At 51.0% G+C, this 21,481-nt stretch overlaps 10 protein-coding genes across 10 annotated transcripts; 6 read left to right on the top strand and 4 right to left on the bottom strand.

The window, feature by feature from the left end:
* Positions 1 to 252: 252 nt before the first annotated feature.
* AA0111_g11524 (hypothetical protein) lies at positions 253 to 489 on the bottom strand (the record flags this gene model as incomplete). Its single annotated transcript, XM_028645400.1, has 1 exon — positions 253 to 489. One exon carries the CDS (start codon positions 487 to 489, stop codon positions 253 to 255), a length of 237 nt encoding a protein of 78 aa, XP_028500886.1.
* A 1,838-nt stretch (positions 490 to 2,327) lies between these two features.
* On the top strand, positions 2,328 to 2,717 carry AA0111_g11523 (hypothetical protein; the record flags this gene model as incomplete). The annotated part of the gene is made up of 1 exon (XM_028645399.1): positions 2,328 to 2,717. One exon carries the CDS (start codon positions 2,328 to 2,330, stop codon positions 2,715 to 2,717), a length of 390 nt encoding a protein of 129 aa, XP_028500887.1.
* A 2,049-nt stretch (positions 2,718 to 4,766) lies between these two features.
* Positions 4,767 to 7,736, top strand: AA0111_g11522 (hypothetical protein; the record flags this gene model as incomplete). Its single annotated transcript, XM_028645398.1, has 4 exons — positions 4,767 to 5,997; positions 6,047 to 6,412; positions 6,474 to 6,694; positions 6,750 to 7,736. 4 exons carry the CDS (start codon positions 4,767 to 4,769, stop codon positions 7,734 to 7,736), a joined length of 2,805 nt encoding a protein of 934 aa, XP_028500883.1.
* A 415-nt stretch (positions 7,737 to 8,151) lies between these two features.
* On the bottom strand, positions 8,152 to 9,844 carry AA0111_g11521 (NADPH:adrenodoxin oxidoreductase; the record flags this gene model as incomplete). Its single annotated transcript, XM_028645397.1, has 2 exons — positions 8,152 to 8,973; positions 9,023 to 9,844. The coding sequence occupies 2 exons, from the start codon at positions 9,842 to 9,844 to the stop codon at positions 8,152 to 8,154; spliced, it is 1,644 nt and encodes a 547-aa protein (XP_028500885.1).
* Positions 9,845 to 10,449: 605 nt separating this feature from the next.
* Positions 10,450 to 12,602, top strand: AA0111_g11520 (hypothetical protein; the record flags this gene model as incomplete). Its single annotated transcript, XM_028645396.1, has 2 exons — positions 10,450 to 10,821; positions 10,869 to 12,602. The coding sequence occupies 2 exons, from the start codon at positions 10,450 to 10,452 to the stop codon at positions 12,600 to 12,602; spliced, it is 2,106 nt and encodes a 701-aa protein (XP_028500884.1).
* Positions 12,603 to 12,894: 292 nt separating this feature from the next.
* AA0111_g11519 (hypothetical protein) lies at positions 12,895 to 14,442 on the bottom strand (the record flags this gene model as incomplete). The annotated part of the gene is made up of 3 exons (XM_028645394.1): positions 12,895 to 13,223; positions 13,273 to 14,121; positions 14,172 to 14,442. The coding sequence occupies 3 exons, from the start codon at positions 14,440 to 14,442 to the stop codon at positions 12,895 to 12,897; spliced, it is 1,449 nt and encodes a 482-aa protein (XP_028500916.1).
* A 719-nt stretch (positions 14,443 to 15,161) lies between these two features.
* On the top strand, positions 15,162 to 15,782 carry AA0111_g11518 (hypothetical protein; the record flags this gene model as incomplete). Its single annotated transcript, XM_028645393.1, has 2 exons — positions 15,162 to 15,600; positions 15,655 to 15,782. 2 exons carry the CDS (start codon positions 15,162 to 15,164, stop codon positions 15,780 to 15,782), a joined length of 567 nt encoding a protein of 188 aa, XP_028500917.1.
* Positions 15,783 to 16,018: 236 nt separating this feature from the next.
* AA0111_g11517 (hypothetical protein) lies at positions 16,019 to 18,104 on the bottom strand (the record flags this gene model as incomplete). Its single annotated transcript, XM_028645392.1, has 2 exons — positions 16,019 to 17,574; positions 17,624 to 18,104. 2 exons carry the CDS (start codon positions 18,102 to 18,104, stop codon positions 16,019 to 16,021), a joined length of 2,037 nt encoding a protein of 678 aa, XP_028500882.1.
* Positions 18,105 to 18,396: 292 nt separating this feature from the next.
* On the top strand, positions 18,397 to 19,118 carry AA0111_g11516 (hypothetical protein; the record flags this gene model as incomplete). The annotated part of the gene is made up of 4 exons (XM_028645391.1): positions 18,397 to 18,417; positions 18,551 to 18,817; positions 18,869 to 19,001; positions 19,054 to 19,118. The coding sequence occupies 4 exons, from the start codon at positions 18,397 to 18,399 to the stop codon at positions 19,116 to 19,118; spliced, it is 486 nt and encodes a 161-aa protein (XP_028500911.1).
* Positions 19,119 to 19,620: 502 nt separating this feature from the next.
* Positions 19,621 to 21,225, top strand: AA0111_g11515 (hypothetical protein; the record flags this gene model as incomplete). Its single annotated transcript, XM_028645390.1, has 1 exon — positions 19,621 to 21,225. One exon carries the CDS (start codon positions 19,621 to 19,623, stop codon positions 21,223 to 21,225), a length of 1,605 nt encoding a protein of 534 aa, XP_028500927.1.
* Positions 21,226 to 21,481: the final 256 nt, after the last annotated feature.

Below are 21,481 nucleotides of genomic sequence, written 5' to 3'. Positions count from 1 at the left end.
CCTTGTGCCTTCGAGCGAGCGTAACGCGGTTGACACCATACTTTTTCGCGATTTGTTGGTACGAGAATTTATCTCCTGGTTCGCGCGATTCGATTTCTGCAATCGCTTCTTGAATCGGATCCATGGTGGTTGAGCTATGACGCGTTGAAGTTGTGTTGTTGTTGAAGTGGGGGTGTTCATCGAATGATGATGTTCATCGAACGCACGGGCATTGTAGGTAGGTAGCATCAACAGCGAGCGCGCCTCTCTCACTCAATTGCCACTGAACCGCCTTGCCGTGCTCCGTGCAGGCGTGATTCCGATGCCGATGAGAACTGCGCCCAGAGAGGTGCCTTTGAAGATGCTCTCGTACTGTTCAATCTTCAGACGCGTCGAGTAGGGCTGGCGTCTGATGCGAAGAAATGTCGCTCCTGTGACGGCAAGCCACGCACCGAAAAGAATCTCGTAACGATACTTTTCCACCACGGTTTCCGAGGCGTTACCAGGCATTGTACTGAGGCGGTCGACCAAAAGCAAAGGTGGAAAATGCAACCAAGGTTGCAGGATTGGGCGGGAGACGTCTTGTTAACTAGGACGAGCTTCATGACGTCGTCGGCACACCATCACGCGCTCGCCACCGCCATATGCATCACACCAGCCCTCAGACCACTACAATCCCACTGAGAAGCATCGTGCCCAGATTCACCATGGTTTTCGTAAATACACCGCCATTTACTCTTTTCCTCTTACTAACCATATGTCTAAGACGAAACTTACCTACCATTGTCAATTTACTGTGCAGCCGTCGCATCGCTTTGTCCACGCTCACTTCCCCTTGTCAGGGCTTATCACGGGATTACCATCACTCTAACTACTCAACAGTCAAGATCAGATCAACCATCATGAGTACGCTAGACAAGGCAGGTCTCAATCGCAGCCTAATCGTATAAATTCTCATTGCTGTAATAGCAGTACTAATGGTGCTCGTCATCGCCTTTGGAAGCGGAACGGCCTGTGGAGGCTGAGTTGGGCATTTCATAGTAACGGCTTTGTTTCTTGATGCATTCTGCAAACAAAGGTAATTACTCGACTAACTACAGCAGTCGTCTCGCCTTGGAACACGATACCGTTCAGTCATCTAGCTCGACGTCACCTCTATAAATTCGATTTTTGCTTGAAACCATCATAATGTCAGCATCAAAACTCACATCAGGCGCAAACAAGACCGCCTCGTTTGACACAGATATTGGATCCCTGCCTTCAACATCCGACGACTTCCAACCTCGAGTCGTATCCGAACGAACATTCATTATCGTCACTTCCGTGCTAGCTGCCACACTCATCTTGACCATCCTTATTGGATGCATACACTTCATTCGCCGACGACGCCGGCGGCAACATGGCAAGGATCGCGAACAACAAGATATTGAACAAAGTCTACAACGAGCTCGGAGGCCAATACTCACCATAGATACTGATCTATCACACGCAAAAGATTTGACTAGGCCTGCAATCAGAGCCACCTTACCGTATTTGCCCGGGTACAGTGAGGTACCATCTGCGTCGTTGGTTCAGGTCAGGACTGCTCCTCCAAGCATCCATAGCTCTGGAGTAAGTGCTTTCGGCCCAGTAAGATTCCATAGCGCCAGCAGAAATTCTTTAAACTCACATCTGCCTGGTGTCTCTGGCAGGAATACGATAATGCCTGTGCGTCAAGGCACTACATTCCAAGAGATGAACTTCAGAGAGTGCACACAGACCCATAACCCGTATGATTTGGGACTCGACCGCTACACGTAGATCAGTGGGATTATTCTACAAGTCGGCTGCTGATAGCACTTTGTGTGCTCACTTCCCTTGATTCCCTACACATTGTTGTTGTTCCTAACCTCGACTACAACTTATCTTCAAGTTCTCCTCCGGACTATCGACACTTTTACGACAGCTGAATTCGTAGACCCAGCTCTTCTCAAAAACAATATTTACATATGACCTTGACTTATCCGGATATTGTGGCTACTGTGTCGGGCACACTGCTATTAGTCATCGGTTTAATCTGGTACTTCGTCCGCCCAGTCAGCCGATTCACATTTTCACGCCGGAGATGTCCATTGGCTATACGAGACGAAGAGAATCAACAATTTTTCACATCCAGTAATCGCCTCTCCAGTATCAGTACTTTCGAAACTATTGGTAATCTTACAATCTCTCCAGATCGCCGCCCTCTTCCCTCAGCACTAGACATCATCAATCATGTAGGGATGGCTATTGGTCTACCAGCAAGCGCAAAGCCAGTGAGATTGAAAGACGTTCCAAGGGTCTCCTTACATCTACCACCTGTGACGCCTATGACCCCGACAACAAAAGTCAACATCGTTATGATGGAAGCTGAAGCCAAAGCTGGATCCCTCCACACCAGCAGCGATGCTGTGCTCAACACAGCTACCTCGGGTCGAGCATATTTTGTACATCTTGGAACTGCTCCTCAAGCACGGAATATCGAGAACCAAGCTGATGTTACTTCGCGACGTGGGGAACCTACTATTGCCATGAAAAATCATAACTTCGACCTTGGTCTGGAGACCTGTTTGGATGAGCCCTTGGAGGAAATCCAGGATGTCTTTGTCATTGGTCATGATGACGATAATGAGCCTGAACAAGTTAATCTTGCAGATTACAAGATGGCTTATGGCTTTGGATCAGGTAGATCTATAGCAGCGCTCTATCATGCAGTGTAAGTTAGAATATACAAGCGTAACATCACAACACCAGGAGCTTTTGCAATGAGTCGCTGCCTATCTATTTGACGTTTTTTATGTCGTTGAGAGGTAGTTTGAACAATCCTCGCAGGAAATGTCTGTATTGTCACAACCTCTTTCTTGGCCCGTGGCGTGTGCTTGTTTCTCGCTACCTCTTTGATGAATTGTGTGACATTAAAGAAGACGCCATGAGCGCTCGGCAAGTGTTCCAGCCCACCCAGACATAACTTCCAGTCACGAATATCTGGTCTGGTTATCCGCCTCAGTGGAAACAAGATGCGAGCTGCTGGAGGCAAAGCCCTCCAAAAACAGGGCTGGGATACGGAGAGATGCTTGGCGATAGATCTGGGCCATGCTGGTTCGGGGAAGAACTGGTGCGCTTAGTCAGCCAGTGCTCGACGCGTTGACGCGTCTGTCTCTCCAGCCACCACTTATTCTTTTTACTTCTCAATGGTCCTCTTTCGATTACTATCTGCTCCAACGCGGTCATGGTGATCCTCTCCGTGCACTTGGACCCGCACTCGATAAGACTTGGTCCGCATTCAAATCTCACTTGGCGTGCGTAACAGAGGATTGTTCAGTACTGCGGCTTCATACCAGCTGTCTCTGTGCTTGTCATAGAGAGTGCGGAGTCGGTACGCGTGCCATGAATTCAAATTCAATACCTGATGATGCTTTACGCATCCTTATCGACGAGCCCATAATTAGCGTTGGAGCCTCGAAAGGTATCCTGGCTCCAGCCCGCAGTTTTCGGATGCATGCGCTTCTGGATCCCGATAACCGCCACTCCAGTTTTTCAGGCACTGTTCGCATTTGTACTTTGGAGAACCATGTACAGTTTGGTGTCACAGCTTTGGCATTGTTCATTATCACTGGCTGGTGTCTCCAAAGGTCATGTTTCAAGATCGTCGCATCACCGGAAGGCCCGTCGCGGGATGATCACATCTGCTAGGACAACCCGGGAGACAGGTGAGGCTCCTCTACGAAGCTGTTTTACCGTTCCTTCAGCACCCTGTGAACCTTGGAGACATGGTCATAGCTGTGATTGGGTTGTTCGACCATGATGGTTCATAATTGACACCTACTTAGAATATTATCGTTCCTAGTGTGTCTCCAGTGTTCACCGAAATCGTATTCCCGTCCGCCTCAGCCAGTCTTTGCAGAACATTGTAATGCAGAAAAGAGGCTCCGACACAGAATTCGCGTTCCTGACATGCCGCACGCGCGACATGGAGCTGGCGTGTTTCTAGCGTTTCTAGTTCCACGTCTAGGATGTTTCGAAAACGCCCTCCCGGACAGCATTACCATGTCGGCCGTGCTCGACATATAGCACCGTTGTGGCTCTTGGCTAATTGCCTACTTCTGTTCTTTCAAGTGAGCGTTGTGGCAGGCCACCGCCATTGATACTTTCGCGCTTTGGTTCCTTTTTGTACATGTCGTTGAGATACCCCACTACTATCTTGTAATAATGTTTTCGTTTGCTTCTGGAAGGCCGGTCTGGCACCTGCTAGCATGTTTTGCGACACTCTTTATGCTTTATTCGTCGGCCGCCTACTGGTTCAGCACGCAGATAACGATCGCGAGCGAGCGATATCCAGACAGTCTCACGGCGATCTTCACGCCTCAAACTATCGATGCGCTCAACCAAGACGTACGCTTACATGACGCACTGCTGTCGCTCACGGACGCTATTGCATACTCGTCCAGTGATATCGGTAGACGATTTCGCTTGGAAAGTCTGAAAAGTTTCGGGTCCAATCTAACGGACGGAGTCAACAACCTTCGCAATAAGCATCGGCTAGAGTTAAAAAGGCGGGATCTGAAAGATGACCTAAGGGGGGCCTTCCGAGATTTGACAGGTGGTGCTGTTAGCATAGGCGGGTTGAATATGACAGGTGGGGTGACGGGTGTACTGGGCAGTCTAGGAGACTTGATGGTTGGCTCACTTGGAACGCCTGCTTTGTTTCTGGGTATCGGCCTAGGGTACGTATGCGTCCGGATCATTGAGTAAGACTGACCATCTACAGCATGGGTACAACGACTGCTCTTAATCTGACCAACATGGACGAAGCCAACGCGATAGCTTCGAACATTGCAACCGCATACAACGCTTCAGCAACAGGTGCGAACCTTGCTGCTCAACAACTCGGTAGCGGGCTATCTAGACAGATTACTCCCTCGTTCGGCAGCAACAACATCTCTCTTGGTCCTGCGGCTTTTGCGCTAGCATCTGGTATCGGAAATGCAACTGCAGTGGGCTTTGGATTGACACAGCAACGATTTACGCCATCGACAGACTCGAGCATTGAGGGCGTAGCTGGAAATTTCGGTCTTGGGGTTGCTATGCCCATCATATCCAACCTTGATCTTCAAGCCATGGTTAGGAGCTTGAGGAATAGCTCTAGTTTCTCCATGCTGACACAAAAGCTTCCTGAGCTTGCTGCAGCTGCAGGGCTAGGTATAGGAGAGGGCGCAAGGAACGGCCTGGGGTTAACCGCGTCGAAGTCGCCAGCGCCCGAAAACCGGAAGCGACAATTAGAGAATACTGTCATGGAAACGACGAACTTTCCTAGAACTGTGCAAGCTTTCGCCAGAGGCCTCAGTCAATCGTTCATCCAAGACAGCAACTTTTCAACCTTCAGCGTTGGGACTATCACGGTTTTTCCTAACCAAACCGAGCTTCAGGGCATGCTGCGGCCTATAGCAGCAGGGGCTGGTGCAGGTATAGGCATGGGGGTCGCCATCGGGTTGAACTTCAAGCCTGCAGACTCGAAACCGATACTGGGTGGTAACATCACTGGGGATGATGAGCAGACAGCTTTGACCGCAGAAAGTTTCACGCAAAACATCTTCTCTAACCTCCTTACAAATAGCTCGGCTATTCAGCAAGCCAAACAGTTCATAGCGAGCAATCCGCCTCAGGCGTTCCAGAACATAGATGGCGCCAAGGCGGCGGAAGGCTTCGCTAGAGGTACCATTGAAGGAGTTGTAAGCGCGATGTACTCTGTCGGAGGAGTGAAGAACTTGATAAGTGGCAATGTCCCGAAAACCGCATACGACGAAGTGCCAGTCCTGGCGCCGACACAGTTCAACGACAGTGTAAATGGCTCGGCTGTGGGCTTTGCACGAGGTCTTACTGGCAAGGCGACGATCCTGATTGCTGAGATTGCCAGAAATCTCACGCAAGGCATGCCGAAATCCGAGACACGTCCATCACGTACAAGAAGTATCGAAGAAGCACATGAGGATCTCAGTGTAGGTAAGATATTGCCATCCAATGCCTTGTTGCACACTCTGATACGTTGCAGTGACATACAGCCCACTTTCTGTCCGCCAGGCCGAAGCGCAAGCTAAATTTCCTATTGCTATCGACCCAGAGACAGCACAGATGGGCGCTCAGAAAGTGATCGAGACCTTCACATGCTCAGGAATTGGTGGCATTGCAGCAGCAGCTTTGGGTGCTATGACTGCGGCCAAAGCGAATGCTAGTATGATGAGTATGGCAATGGGCCAAGCTGGTCCACCTCTCGACTCGACGGTTCTGCAAGCCTTACCTCGAGGTCCTATCGTCCTTTCATCGGAGGGAAATATGTTCGAGATTGTCATTGAGAGTCAAAGTCTCAAGATAAATGGGTTAGCGCTCATTCCCTTTGCAGTCATCACAGGACTACACGGTAAGCTATGGGATGATTTTCATGTGTCATCTCGAGCTTTGCAACTAACCTATGCGTATAGTACTATTTGCTGGTCTCGCTTTCCTTACATTCCTTCCACTATACCTTGTCTTGGGAGTAGTCTGGCGATTCTCGGTCCTCACCGGCTACCCAGTCGACGAAGCTAAGAACAGGAAATGGCGCATGGGGTTCTTGATCACGTTCGCTGTCCTGGGCGTGGTTGGTATTATCCTTGGTATTGCTGGTATGGGAAGTGCAAGTCATTTCCGAGATACACATGGGGTAAGCTCCTTGTACTGATATACTTTGAGAGGTCTGAACTCATCCTTACCTGCAGATCATGGGTCTCGTCTGTCTCATCTTCATCTTCCCGGCAGTTGGCTTTACCATCGTTCGCTTACGAACCGAGCTCCCGCACCCTGATCCTTCGACATTCGCCGGCGTAAAAGGTCCCATAGCGCTTGCCAAGACGCCGCAACGCATCTACCTCATTAGCGGTATCAGTACCCAACTCTTATTAGGCCTCGGCCAGCTCACCTTCTTGCAAGGCTTCTCTACGCTGCGCGCAATATCACTTTGCATCGTCGACGCGGTTCTCACCTCCACAAGTGTCGCTGGTCTTGTGAGCTTCGTGCTGATGATACAGATCAGTGCTACAGCGTTAGTTGGCATCAGAGCATGGCTAGAACAGCATATCGCCAAGAAAGAAGCATCAGGTATCAAACCAATGACTGCTACTGGGTTTGGAAGTCATGGACGGAGCGACACAATAGCCACATTTGGTTTCGATCGGAAAGATCCACCACCCGCTCTCAACTTCAAATCCAATAAATCGAAGCTTCCACAGAGAAAGACGGATGAGCTCAAGGGCTCTGAAGACAATGGCATCAGCACACCGTTCAACTTCCGGAAAGAAGGTAGCATGACTGAGATGGATACACGAGAAGACCCTTTCCTGTCACCCGAAGAGCGACTCAACTACCAAGAGCGAGGTATCTATAATCCCAAGACGGGAGGCTACACCTATCCGGCCCAGGGCATGGACAACGATGACTTCTACAACATGTCAGCGACTTATGGAGAACGCCGCCCATCATCAGGCGTATTTGATCCCTTGCGATCTCCTCGTCCCCCAATCGCAGCAGACAACGGGCCAAGAATGACGGGTGTTACAGTACAGGATCTATGGCCTCCGCCAATGCCGGAAGCGTCGAGAATGTACATGACCTCGAAGACTCAAACGACTGTCAGTAGTAGGTACAGCAGGCCGATAGATGGGAATGTGCCGGTAAGGGATAGCTTCATGGGCTTTGGGAACCGGTAAATAGAACGCAGAACTTCTGAAGCAATACAGAGTCGTACATGAACCTTGAAATATGATAGAGAAACACGAATGAATGCTGTACATATATACACTGAGATGTGCGTGGGGGTGAGCTCAAGTATGAAACTTCATGCTGACGTTCGTTGATCGTACTAGCGGTCAATTCGAGATGCCACTGTCGACCGATACGGGGCATCTAGAGTATATACAATCTTAATATTCCCGAACCCTCAGTTCTGTTCGTCGAAAACATTCTTTGTATTATCCAGATCTTCACAGGAGTTAAGAGCGATTATGTACAATAGCTATTACTGCGGAAGCGTCCTTTTGCACTAGCTACATGGGCGCAAAAGGAGCACATAATATGCTGGAGTGTAGCAAGAACTATGTAGCAATGAATTGTCGTAACATGGCTCTATGCATCCAAGATCTTGAGCATCTCTTCAACGCTCTGGAACTTCTCTCTTTCCTTGCCTTTACTCTTGCCTCTGGCTCGTTCAGCATGGTCGATTTTCTTCCAATCTGACCAAGCTAGCGGTCTCACGCTTGTCACGATATCCTTAATACCATCCCAGCCAAGACCTGTGCTTCTGTTGTCGCCACTGGTGTCATTCAAGAACGGTACGTTGGCCTCCCAATCTTGCGCAATGATGTCTGCAGACGAAAAGGCGTCTTGCATAGTACTGGCGATGACACCAGTAGGTCCACGCTTTACCCAGCCTGCACAGTATAGCCCATGGACATGGCCAGCTGTCAGATTGCCGGGCCCTGCGGATGGCGTGATGACACGGCCGTGCATGTCATTGGGTATTATTCCAAGTTTGTCGTCGAAGGGTACGCCAATGTCAGAAAGACCAGGCAGGCCGGTTGATTTGTAACCCACGGATCTGAATGCTAGCGACGCTTCCATGGATGTCTCTTCATTTGTAGGTGTGACGCGGGCACGTTGGTCGAAGGGGTCGGCGTCGGGGACGAACCGTTGCTTCGTAAAGGTGATGGATGAGAGTTGGCCAGCGTCTGCGTGCATGGACTTGGGTGCTTGCATGAACTCGAGAGCCCATGATCGTGCAGTCTCTTCCTTGGCTGCCTTGCTACCCTTGAGTAGAACCTCCGCTATTCGTTTCTGTACGCGAGGCAGCTTCTTGATCTCGGATGGATACAAGGAGCGGTCGATGGGGTCGAAGGCGACGGAAGGGATATTCATCAGCTCGCGAGCTTCTTTGACAGTGAATGCAGCCTGACTTCAGGTAAGCGATATGTTCAAGTAGGATCATCGTGAGACGTACCTGGATTGGCCCACGCCGGCCAACCACCCTTACAGAGCGCACCCTGTTCTCTGAAAGGGTTTGTATAGCCTGCTCGGATATGTCGGTATGCCGTAAGCTATCGACAGGGCTCAGCAGTATACGCGCGACATCGAGCGCGACATTGCCCTGGCCTATGACGACTGCCTGCTCGCCAGCTTGGAGGTTGGGCTTCAGACTTGCAAACTGTGGCAGAGCATTGTACCATCCCACGAAAGACCTAGCCGAGTACACACCCGGCAGATCTTCACCAGGTATCCCCAGCTGTCTGTCCTCACTTGCGCCATAGGAGAAGAGTATCGCGTCGTAGTGGGGTTTCATTTTGGCCAATTCGATATCATATCCGACCCTGACATTGCCGATGTAGTTGAATCGCGGCGATTGCGCTACCTCTTCGAACGTGTCCTGGCAGTTCTTGACCTCGGGGTGGTCGGGTGCGACGCCATAGCGGACGAGTCCATAAGGTACCGGAAGTTGCTCGTACATGTCAACCACGGCATCTTGGTTCTTGCTCATGAGTCGGTATGCGGTGTAGAAGCCTGCAGGTCCAGAGCCAATGATGGCGACGCGGAGGCGCCCCCGAACAGTCGCGGCTGTGCTGAATGCATTGCGAAGTGGTTGTCGTGATAAGGATGCGATGTTGGACGGAAACGTGCCTGATGGTCCTTGTCGAATCGTGCTGATCCCTCTCAAATGCCCGGCAGTACCATGGTAGCGTCTTATCTGAGCCGACGCGCTTGCTATACGTTGAGTGCAGCTAGCGCAGACATACGGCGTCTTCTGTAGGCGCAGGCTGAGGTGCATGTTGTGAAGGTCCTTGCATTTGATAGCGGCAATCGCCGCCCGAGCATTCTCGAGATGACTAAGGTCCCGACGCTTGAAGCCTCTCGACTCCAACCACACCATGTACATGCACGACCATCGCATCCGCCTCGAAACCATAAGCAGGAGACGCACGCGTCTGGCTAACCTCTCTCGTTCTACTCGGATGGCGTTTGCGACAATGTCCGGCCTGGTTATCCGCCCAACGTGCCGTTGATGCGCCCAAGCTGGACGAATAAAGTAAAACTAACCACAATTCCCTGCTGCAACTCATCGGGCCCCCACATGTTCCTGGCTGATTCAAGTTTCAGCCGCTCGTGGCTATCACTAGTCAATGCACATGTCCGTCCCAGCCGTGCATCCTCACGTCATGAGGCGTTCTGGATTTGCATTGGTCAATATTGATTGTTGTCATGACAACCCGGTATTTACATACATATCTCCCCAGGTCCCCGCGTGGGCCCATGTCATCCATCAACTAGCATCTGCATTCCTTTGCTATAAGCGAGAAGATATCTCTCACCTTCTGTCCAGACGGTCGTGTGCAGTAGAACTTCCTTCTTTACTTCTCGCTCTCCATCGCAACTATGGCGGGCCGCTGGCAGCCCCACATGTATGCATCCTCAAGGGATTCCATGATTGACACCGACCCTACTCGGCCAACTTTCAACCCCAAGGCCATTACCATGGCCAGTCGCATGCCGCCTCCACCGCCCAAGAAGAAGCAGGAAGGCCCTTTGATCGACTTCAACAAACACCCGGACAGCTACCTCATTCTTCCCTACGGTAACACAAAGACGAAGCCAATGAGCCCCAAGACCAAGGTCTTCATCGACATTGCACGATGGATCCAGTTCGGTCTTAGGATACTGACTCTCCTTGGTGCTGTCGGAGTCTTGCTTTGCGGCATCTTCATCCGGGGCGCTCAGGCCACAGAAGGCTACATACTGAGGATACCGGTAAGCACGTTCTGATCAACGTGCAAATGGTTCGCTAACATGGACAGCCTGGTGTGGACCTCGTCGTTTCTCTATACGCCATATACCACCTAATCCGTAATCCCAAGACGCGGCCAGCGGGTAGCTCAGCCAGCTACCACTTGTTTGCTCTCATCACCGACGCTGGCTTCATCCCGTTCTATGTCTTCACCATCCTCATGGCTCGCCGTAACTCCGATGAAACGGCTGCAACAATTGGGCGTTGGCGCACTATGTTTCCTACAGACAATGAGACGAACATAGTTTTGATGACAACATGGATCACAGCCATTGTCACTGGAGGTTTACATCTGATCTCAGCCGTCATTGACATGTACCTGGCTATCCTGTTCCGAAAGATCTCAAAGCTGCCACCGGACATGAACCCACTTGAGGACAACTTGACCTCGCGTAGGAGGACCAAGCACAAGCACAAGAATTCTTCCATCTCCGCCATCACACCTCTTACCTCGGATCAGGAAAAGCGATTCAGCGATCAGAGCACTATTTCTGGAGATCGCGATTCGAAAACTCCTTCGTACATCTACAGCGAAATCCCAAGCCCCAGCAAAAGTCAAGTTGCTTTCATGCACACGCGGACAGACTCGGAGACCACATACTCCCCTCATACGCCTGCTTCGGCGCGCCAATCCAGGGAGCGTTTTTCCATGTACTCTCAGCCTCCATCCGCATACCAGTCCCGCAAAGAGCTCAACACTCGTGAAGACCTACTTAGCCAGGATGAAGATAACCAGACACTGGCTCAACGCAAGTCTATGCTCTCTCAGCAAGCTAATATCAAGCGACACTCCCGAACCGACTCGTACATCAACAGCTCGTCGAAACAAGACTTCCACAGTCGTCCGGCCACCGCACGGTCTTTGAAACAAGAAGCGTCCGGCGATCTTTCTCTTCAGCGAAACTCCCAACAAAGCCTCAAGAATGACAACTGGTTCGTGCATCCTGATCAGGAAGACGAGTACGACGACAATCACCTATCCCCACCGCCCAAACAGTCAATGTTCTCGACGAATGGTAAAAATGGCTACAATACTATCTCACGTTATGAAGACGTCTCTGACATGGAGGACGAAGCCGAGGTACCCATGGTTCCCGAACCTCTGCGTATGAACCCTCTCAGCCAGAACCCGCCCTCTCCTCTACCCTCTCCCCCACCGACCGACGCCTTCGAGGAGAACAACCAAAAGAGCACGCCCCCGCCATCCGGTCTTCAGCGTACCATGACCACGACATCAATCTCCACCGAAAAGACCTTCGATCGCTCGCATTCCCGTTCCGGTACACCGAAATCGCGCTACTACGGTAACCTGAAAGCTGCAACTGAAGGTGTCCGAAGTGCAAACTCGCCCTCAAACTCTCCGTCCAGCTCCCCAACAAAGGGATCTTCTTTCCGCCAACAGCCAAACCAGTTCCCCAGCGCAACCAAGCAGTACGCTGTCAACACTCCTCCGCCTGTTCCGCAGCATAATTTGACCAACTCGCCATTTACTCTTCACAAGAAGAGTTACACGAGTATCAAGCGCACCGGAGAGGCGAACTACACTCCCGTCAAGGGACAGTCACCGCGAGTGATCAGCCGGTCTGGTGTAGATTACATCAACCCATACGAGTTTGATGATTCAGACCTGGGTATGCCAGGGCGGAGGAGGGATGTCAGTGGGAAGATTGCTGAAGAGGGACGCGGTGGTGCGTGGGGCGGCATGAAGCAAAGGACTGTCAGTGGTGTCGCGCAGGCTTATTAGGTTTCTGTTTTCTTACTAGGGGGCGTTGGACGGCATCTGAAAATTCTTTGGACCAAGGTATATAAATATGACTGGGTGTATGGTTATTGTCAAGGGTATCGGGTCGGGACTTGAGGCTTAGCATGAGTATGTAGCACGTTCTGGATGACTGGAAATGATGATATGGATTCTGTCTGCCACATTGGCTCAATCACCGTTGCCTCCATGAACTCCTGCAACCTATGTGACGGTTTTTGTATGCTGCAATGTAATGAAATTGAAAATCTTGTGGCATAAGACGTAACACGATTCCTCATGCCGTGCTATCGACGTCATATTCAACATCCGTTCTAATCACATACTTTGCGCCTTCAACAACTCCAGTGCCCTCATGAAGGATTGCGCCTTGGGCTTCGCCGTGCGGGAATACTGCAACACTACCCATGATAGGTTTGACTGGGTAGGCGTTGATAACACCTTCCTTGACACTTGGGATGAAGAAAGTCGTTTCGCCACCCTTAAACTCATCGTTAAGGTAGATAAGGAACGTGAAGAGAGAGGATTGGCGAGCGTTGGCCGGTGATGCATCATACTGATAGGCATCAGTGACAGGGTCGATACCAGAAGGTGGCCATGCGCCGTCTATTGAAGTCAACGAATATACTCGAGTTGATTTCGATGAATCACCTACCAATATGCATGCGATATTCCGCACCAGGCACATATCTATACACTCTGAAGCGTCGGTTAATACCTCGCACTTTCTTGCCAGCCACGCTCTCCGGCACAAAGCCCTTCACTCTGTCCCAGAGCTTGTCGTGGAAGGCTTGGTCGACGATCCAGTAGAAGTTGTGTGCTAGCACACTCGTATCTTCACCTTGAGGTCGCATCGGGGCATCTGGTATGAACTCTATAGTTTCTCCAGCCGCGATGATAGCGGAGCATTCTTCTGGAGAAAGCACGTCCTTGATCAGGCGAAGATTAGGCACGATTGGGTGCTTGAAACACTCTGTTTTGGGTCCTTTGCCAAGCAGCACAGCGTCGTCTTGGGAAGCGTACAAGATTGCGGGATGAAGATTTGGCGGTTTGCGCTGGAGTCCAGGTGTAGTTTCGATAATGCGAAAGCGGTTTTTAAGATCCGGGGAGCATGTCTTGAAGATGCTCTTGTCCTCAACGCTTCGCCTTATCGGACGAGTAGGCTTGTTGGTACCTCGCAGATCCCAAGTGTCTTGTAATGAGATGCCTGATGCGATGTCTGTGCCATGAGCTGTCGAGTCCGTCGGACCCGTGACTCTTAGAATTGAATCCAACACTCCGACTAACTCGTCATTTTGCGCATTCTTACCAACCACTTCGTGACTAGGGACCTGCACATGAATCGAGAGCCCGGAAACAACGTCCAGAGTACGTACCCATCGACAAAGAGCGCCCAGCGTCGGAGTCTCTTTTCGAATCTTCATTTCCGCCAATAAGATCAGGGCTTCCGTGTATTTGGCGTCTGTAAGTGCACCTGATATGCGCGCAGTGAGGTTGCTGCCATCTACTCTCACACTTAGTTTTTGGTTCCGAAGCTCAAGATATCAGACGTACCAGCCGAATTCAGGCCAGTAGTACATGCTTGACGAAAATCGTATACGGCAGTCCTAAGGTCCTTGCACGCTTTTGACTTGATCAGGAGCGGATGCGCAGATAAAGTCTGTAGTGTCTCTATAGCGACCTCAATCTCTTCAGACGAGATTATAGAGTGTACGCTTGCTGGTTCGAGTGGATTCGCCTCTTGTGGTGGACTTGGAATGCCCGCTGTGGATTGCTTCTTCACGACCTGAGCTTGCGCATTTGCGCTGCGCTTCCGCTTGGCCATGCTCGGTGCTCAGGGTGTTGATTGTTCAATCAGAAACCGAACAAGGTATGCACCGAAGATGTGTAAGCTATTACTGTATCGGATGCGAGGTAGTCCGGCTTGTCCATATGTACGCGCCGAGGTCTGTGGTGGCGAGTGTAGAATTTCCGCGGTCCGTGCGCAGATGTCCTGCAGTGCTAGTGCGGAAAGGCCCGCCCTCCGGTTTCACCACCTCAGGCTACATACAATTAAGTTACGCTTCATGTTATCTCGCCCAGGTCTTAAAGACACTATATGTCGATGTTCATGTCGTTTACTCGGTCCCAGGCTTAACAAGTATTGACTTCGAGAGACACTATGTAGGCCTTCATTACCGGCTCACACCGCTATAGTACTAGGTAGGCTAAAGGGCTGAGCCCACTCGGGCATACCGCGGCGATATGCATTCTATGGGTCTGAGACGAGATCAACGGATCGGGTTTAACAACAAATAATGGGCCGGCATCCAATACGAGGATCGAGGGGTAAATAATATGCCGACGTGTAACGCGAGGAGCGAGTGTTGTAGGGCAAAGTCTACGGGTACATACAAATAGCTCGGGCGATCGCCCTTTCTTCTTTTTCTAGTATCCACCTCTACAAGTCTTTAAGCGTACTTCAACCGTTTACATATCCCTCCAAACTTTGCAACCCCTCCTACTCTTACACGTCTCCCACGTAATCTATAAACGTTAGCCAAGATGTCTACATACTCCTTCTACCAGGCCACCATCCCTCAACTTCGCGGCACTGCTAAGAGCGCCGTCAGCTTCCTTACAGCAGCCAAAGATGAGCAGTCAAAGAACACCTCGCTGCCCTCTGGTGCAGACCTACTGAACGCACAGATCGGTGACATGCTTCCCCTACGCATGCAGCCCATTCTCGTCGCCAAGTTCTCTCTCGAAGGCATCAACCAACACAAGCTCAGCTCGGCTTCTTCCCCGAGCATGGACCCTTCTTCCTTCTCGTCCATTGACGATCTCATCAACTTCTTCAAGCAGCTCATTGCTGTCTATGATGCTGTTGATGAGAAGGCTTTCAACGAGAGTGCCGACAAGGGCCTCGAAGTCAGTGTTGCTGGCAAGTCACTGAAGATGACTAGCACGGCTGATTTCTACAACAGCTTTGCTGTACCGAACGGTAAGTCGTGTTCCCGTGTTAGCTGCGCGTAGGCCGAATGCTGACATGGATCAGGTTACTTCCACCTGAACGCCATGTACATGCTGTTGAGAAGCAAGGGTTTCACTCTTGGCAAGGGAACCTACGTCAAGCCTTTCTTCAGCGAGCAGGCTGCTAAGGACTGGGCGCCACTCATGGGTTAGAGGAGTGATTGTATATCATCTAGCGAGTGACGTAGCATGTTCTGAAGTCAGATCTGAACAGAGATGGAATAAAAGAAACACTCTAGATAAAAGTCCCAAACACATAGATTTGACCACGGGTAGAGCAGGTTGTACGCGTGTGCTTAACGTATGGAAGAGTCACATGAACTGGAAAGCGTTATTGAGAAACTTTGTTGGCCTGTAGTACAAGTCCCTGGATGATTCTCAAAACTAGCCTACTTGTCGAAAGCATCTCTCAGCTTCTCGAAGTGTACCCTCGTTTCTTCCCCAAGTTTTCCTTCAACATCTGCCAAGATCGTACATACCAAGCTATAGTTGTTGCACAAGAAACGTTCTCTCTTCCGTGCGTCGCTAGTACCCTTGCTCAGTTTCGTAAGATAGGCCTCGTACTCACTTCTCAGTCTACCCACAGATACGCTGACAGGTTCATCATCGCCTGCTTCCGACGAGAGGGCCAATATGCCTTGGAGTAGGTTTGCGAATTTCTGTGTGAGAGGTGTTGGCGCAGTAGAGGTTGCATTGGACGAGCTAGAGCCAAGCAACGCAGCCCCGGTTGACGGGCGGCCTGGCAGAGACGCTGTGACTTTCTGGAGCGACGTGCAGTGCATGTCCAGAACCTGCTGGAACCGTGGCCATAGCAGCATGTTTGTCGCGTTGATGTAACCTTCGACTGTTGGAACCTTCCTGCGTTGGAGTTCGAATGCAAAGTGCTGGTTTAGTCGTACGCAAAGCAGTATCCCAAGTGTATCCGTTGTTGCTTCCACAAGCGATTTTGTAACCGCTTGCCCAACTGCTAGCGTAGGCTCGAAGATTGAGTTGAAGGTCCGCGAGATCGCATGGAAATTTTGCGATGGAGCGAAGTATGTAGAAATGAAGGTATACTCGAAGCATGCATTGTCGATGAGTGCGAGGTTAAAGCTGCGGAAAGGCACCTCCAAATAGTGGGGTGATTTTTCATCTTCGGCGACATTGGCTGGTAAAGCATTGACGGAAGAGCTCTTCAGTGCATCGCGGCGTCGTCCGAGTGAGAAAGCGTCGTAGGCAACTGGTGCGTTTCGAGACTGACCGAGCAAAGTTCCAGTCCTTCTAGCGCTGGGATCTTCACCCAGTACGTCGTACCTATCCATGGCGTGTACCTTGATCTTCTCAAGCGCTGATCTGTATCGGCTGAAATGATTGAGATAGTACCAGCGCATGGTATATATGTATGCCTGTGCTATCTGTTGTGCAAGCTCTGCCTGATGTTTCGCCAGGAAAGAATACAAGTCTTTGTATTTCAGGAATGCTTGCTGCTGGATAATCTGCGCATTGATAGAAGGTGAGCGAATGGCCTTGATCTGAGCAACTATATAGTCTCGTATTCGTTCGACTGCGCGATTTATGAGATCGTCTAGCAGTGGTTTAACGTCCTTTATGGCTGCCAACTCTGGGTTCTCTTTGGCTTTATCGTTGACCGCCTTGGACCGCTTCTCGACCTCTGTAAGGGCGCGCACAAAACCCTCGTCGACCGGGCCTTCGGCGATCTTGTGCACGACGGCTGGTGATATACTGATGTCTTCCACCGCCGGTCCCAGAAGCTTCTCAACCACCTTACGGTTTTCCAGCTTGGTGTTCAAGGCAATAGATCGGTTCTGGAGTGATTCTATCTCGGCAGAAACGGCCTCGAGATCGGACTGAAAGTTGGTCAGGTTTGCCTCGACCGACTTGAGTACCTCGTCGCACGCCAATATAGATTTGTGCAGGTCCTCAAACTTGTCTTTGTCTTTGTCATCTGCAGACACAATGAGCAAAGACTTGCGACCCTGAACATGAACACGTACATTCTTCGACTGACTGCGTACTATATGTATGTACAGAAGTGGGTTGCTGTCGTTCTGCAGTCTTGACCGCTACGAAATCGTGCAAGCTCAATTCCCCAAATTCAATATCTTCCTCTACCTCGTCAGGCTTTCCAGATGTACGCGCTACCTCTTCCCCATTCGTCGCAGACGAGTTGCGTGGTAGCCCTCCCATGATGGACTCTAACACGTGTATGGGATCTGGCACGTTGGGAGGGATGCCGCCTGTCTGCCGCCTACGAAGTCCTCCATTTGGCATACGCGCGGATAGAGGCAGGCTCGCAGTCGACGCATTGGGCGATATGAGGGGTGTCAGCGAAGACGATCGTGGATTGAGCCCCGGTCTGACAGGTTGCGCCGGAGCTGGGTAGCCCCTTCGAGGAGCTGGCGAGTGGGAATCGCGTCGCGGAGGCGGCATGCCGGCGGGTGTCGAGTACGACGAGAGCCCATCCAAGCCCCACATGATATCTACCAAGTCGCAGTCAGTCGCTTAAGAATCAGGTACTAGATGTTGGCGTCGTGGACGATGGCAGGGCACCTTGGATTCACATAAGGACGCCGGCGATTGTTTAATCCGCGAACTAGACAGGGATCTGCTAGCGCCACCTTCCCCTCCGCGCCTGCCCAATTTTGCCCACGCAAAAGACTTCTCTCTCCATCTCCCATTTAAGGACTCTGCCCACCCCACCGCTCTTCGACCAGCAGCCCGAACTCGAAATCTTCCTCACCGTCGCATCCAACTCTCATTCATCACCATGGCGGACAACGACGCGCAGGTACGTTTCCGCGGATACTAGCCCCGCATGTGCTCTTTACCCCACCCTTCGGAGCACTGTCGCCAGCTGCGACCAGGCGACTTCCACGTTCGCGCCTCTTCGTCACGCCCTGTACTGACTCTGTCGTCTCTAGCATGAGCACACCTTCGACAGCGCCGATGCGGGTGCCTCTCTTACCTACCCCATGCAGTGTTCTGCCTTGAGGAAGAACGGTTTCGTCTGCATCAAGAACCGCCCTTGCAAGATTGTCGAGATGACCACCTCCAAGACCGGAAAGCACGGTCACGCCAAGGTCCATTTGGTCGCCATCGACATCTTCACCCAGAAGAAGTTGGAAGATCTCTGCCCTTCCACCCACAACATGGACGTTCCCAACGTCACCCGTCGCGAGTACCAGCTCGTAAGTGGCCCCAGTCGCCCATTGCCAAGTCTAGGCTAACACAAGATCCAGCTCGACGTTACTGACGACGGTTTCCTCTCCCTCATGTCCGACGACGGCTCCACCAAGGACGACGTCAAGGTCCCCGATGGCGAGGTTGGTGACAAGATCGACAAGATGTTCAACCAGGACGGCAAGGACACCAGTAAGTTCTAACCCGGAAAAAGCCTCCGTGCACCACACTGACATGCTACCAGACGTCATTATCCTTACTGCTATGGGCGAGGAGGCCTGCATCGACGCCAAGGAGGCTCCCAAATAAGCGCATCGTTCAATACGTAGACTGTTTAGCAGGAAGCAAGGCGCGGATTGCAGACAGATTACGAACGGAGCTACGACACTCTTTGCATATCGTGTGCAAAGTTGTAGCTCCGCGGCAAGCGTAGCATTCTCCCGTGCAATTAGCTTGCACTAGGCGACCAATGCACGAGGTTCTTCGGACGGGTTTGGGTTCCTTGCATTGCCATGTGTGGGAAACGTATTACGATTCATTTCCCTTCCTAGATATATCCCTTACGCTTCTGGCAATGAATAAAAGGTGATGACTTTACGGCAATTGTCGTCTTTCTCATTGGTAGAAAATTCGTGTGACTGGTTCCCGGATCCGCGCTAGTGGCTGGCGAACTTCTACTTGCAAAGCGATCTGTAAAGCCATTGTAACATGAACAACTCAGCGCACAACGGCATGCAGCCTGCTCAAGTTCAACTCCTCATCATATCAACCTTGTCGCGATAGAATTGTCGACTACGCTCAAGCCTACTTCATGTCGACTAAAGGCCCCGTTTGTGGCGTCGAAAACTGCAGGTCTAGACGCTACGAGGAGGGCGAAGACGGTTACTTGTATTGTCAAAATGGCCACCAACAGGCGGGGCTAGTCCGCGGAGAAGACGATGATGACTACGTAGGAGCTGCCCGAACAGTCACGCGCAAAAAGAAAGAGACGGAAGAAGACGACAAATCGACTGGCAGGATTTACAAGGGTCCTCGAGCTTTTGACCTGTATTTGAAGTGTCTGCAACTGATTCTGCGACATCAGCTTTGGTATCTCGTAAAAGACCGAGGATTGCCAATTGAACTTGAAGCCGTCACGCGCGATCTCTGGGCACTGCGTATCGCCCAACTTGGAGACAGGATTGCGAGTCATGACGAAGACTCGTCAGAATCCCAATCTCAGCAGCAGGTTTTCAGCACTCTGGAGAGCGAGGATGATTCTACAGACAATGAGAAAGGTCACCTCCGAGATGCAAAGGAAAAGAGAAATTTGAGGTTGTCGGCAGCACCCAATCTTAACGACTGTCTAGTTCTATGCTATCTTGGTATCATGACACTAAGGCTGCCATTTACGCCAGGCGACATCCATGCATGGGCTACCGATGGGCATTTGGCATATCGAAGGGCAATCAAGCTACTGCCACTCACCATGAGAGATCGGCTGCCACCTGCCTACCACGCTGTTCTTGATCCAAGCGCACCGCTCACTCACACACGATTTTACAAAACACTCGCAGACCTGCAAATCAGCTACAGTAAAGACCATGGTATAACCTGGCCGGCTCTCAACGTGCCGCTTTTGCTATTCCGCTATTTAAAAGAGCTCGCCTTACCACTTGAGCTGTATGATGCAACTAGACGTCTTGGCGACTTGCTGGGCTACGATTTTGCTCCCCACTACAGCGGTAAGAAACGTCTGGGTATACGGCATCTTGCCGAGGCGCAACTGGTGAGCTGCCTCATCATATGTATCAAAGTACTCTACCCACTTGATGATGAGAAGCGTTATCCAAAGTCATCATCGGAACCAACGGCAGCGGTGATGAGTTGGCAGGCGTGGTGCGAGCAGATGCAGGCCGCTGAGAAATCGAGGCGAGGAGACAACGGACGCTTTACAACCGAACAGTTGACAAAGCTACAGGAGAAGGACATGTTATCAATGGAACCCCAAGATATGGACCAGTATCTGGACTTCTACGCCAGTACATTTCTGGATAATGCTGAAATACAACGCACCAGGGACATTGATGATTTTCGAAACGCGTTGTACGACATTTTCTCTATCGATAATGAGGCACAACATCCCCCACAGGAGCTATCCTGTGGAATTCCTCTAGGTCAGAGATTAGAGGTCGTGAAGGCAGTTCATGGCGTGATGAATACGATGCCAGTTGTAGCTGAGGACACCGGGGTACTTAGGGTAGGGCAGGCGTATCCAATCTGGAAGATGGAACAAAATTTACCAGACGCAGCGAAGATCCTATACGAACAAGCTGCAAAGATAGCTGGCTTATCTGTGAATATGCTCACTTTGGCAGTGGTTTTCACAGAGGCAAGGGTTGAACAGTGGAAAAGGGCACAGAAGAAGCAAGCTTGATGAAGTGTCCGCGCGCCGCGTATGTAATACTAGTTTTTACTTCTACAAAATTCAAGACAAGGATGTAATACATGATGAAGGTCTATCTTCCGCAAGAAATTGCAGATGTTCGTTGCTGTTATGGGTGTCAGTTCGGTTGGGGAAGGCGTCACACGCGAGGGGCATCGGGAGCACGCTAACGCCGACCAGCCTAGTCGCGCCGCACAGACACCCACACAGTGTGTGGAATTCGTCTTCCTTCGCCCTCGACTTCGAT

This window comes from Alternaria arborescens, assembly GCF_004154835.1.
Source record: "Alternaria arborescens strain FERA 675 chromosome Unknown contig_51, whole genome shotgun sequence".
Lineage (NCBI taxonomy): Eukaryota > Fungi > Ascomycota > Dothideomycetes > Pleosporales > Pleosporaceae > Alternaria > Alternaria arborescens.
The sequence above is the reverse complement of the archived record's forward strand: the minus strand, read 5'-3'. Positions and strand labels throughout refer to the sequence as shown.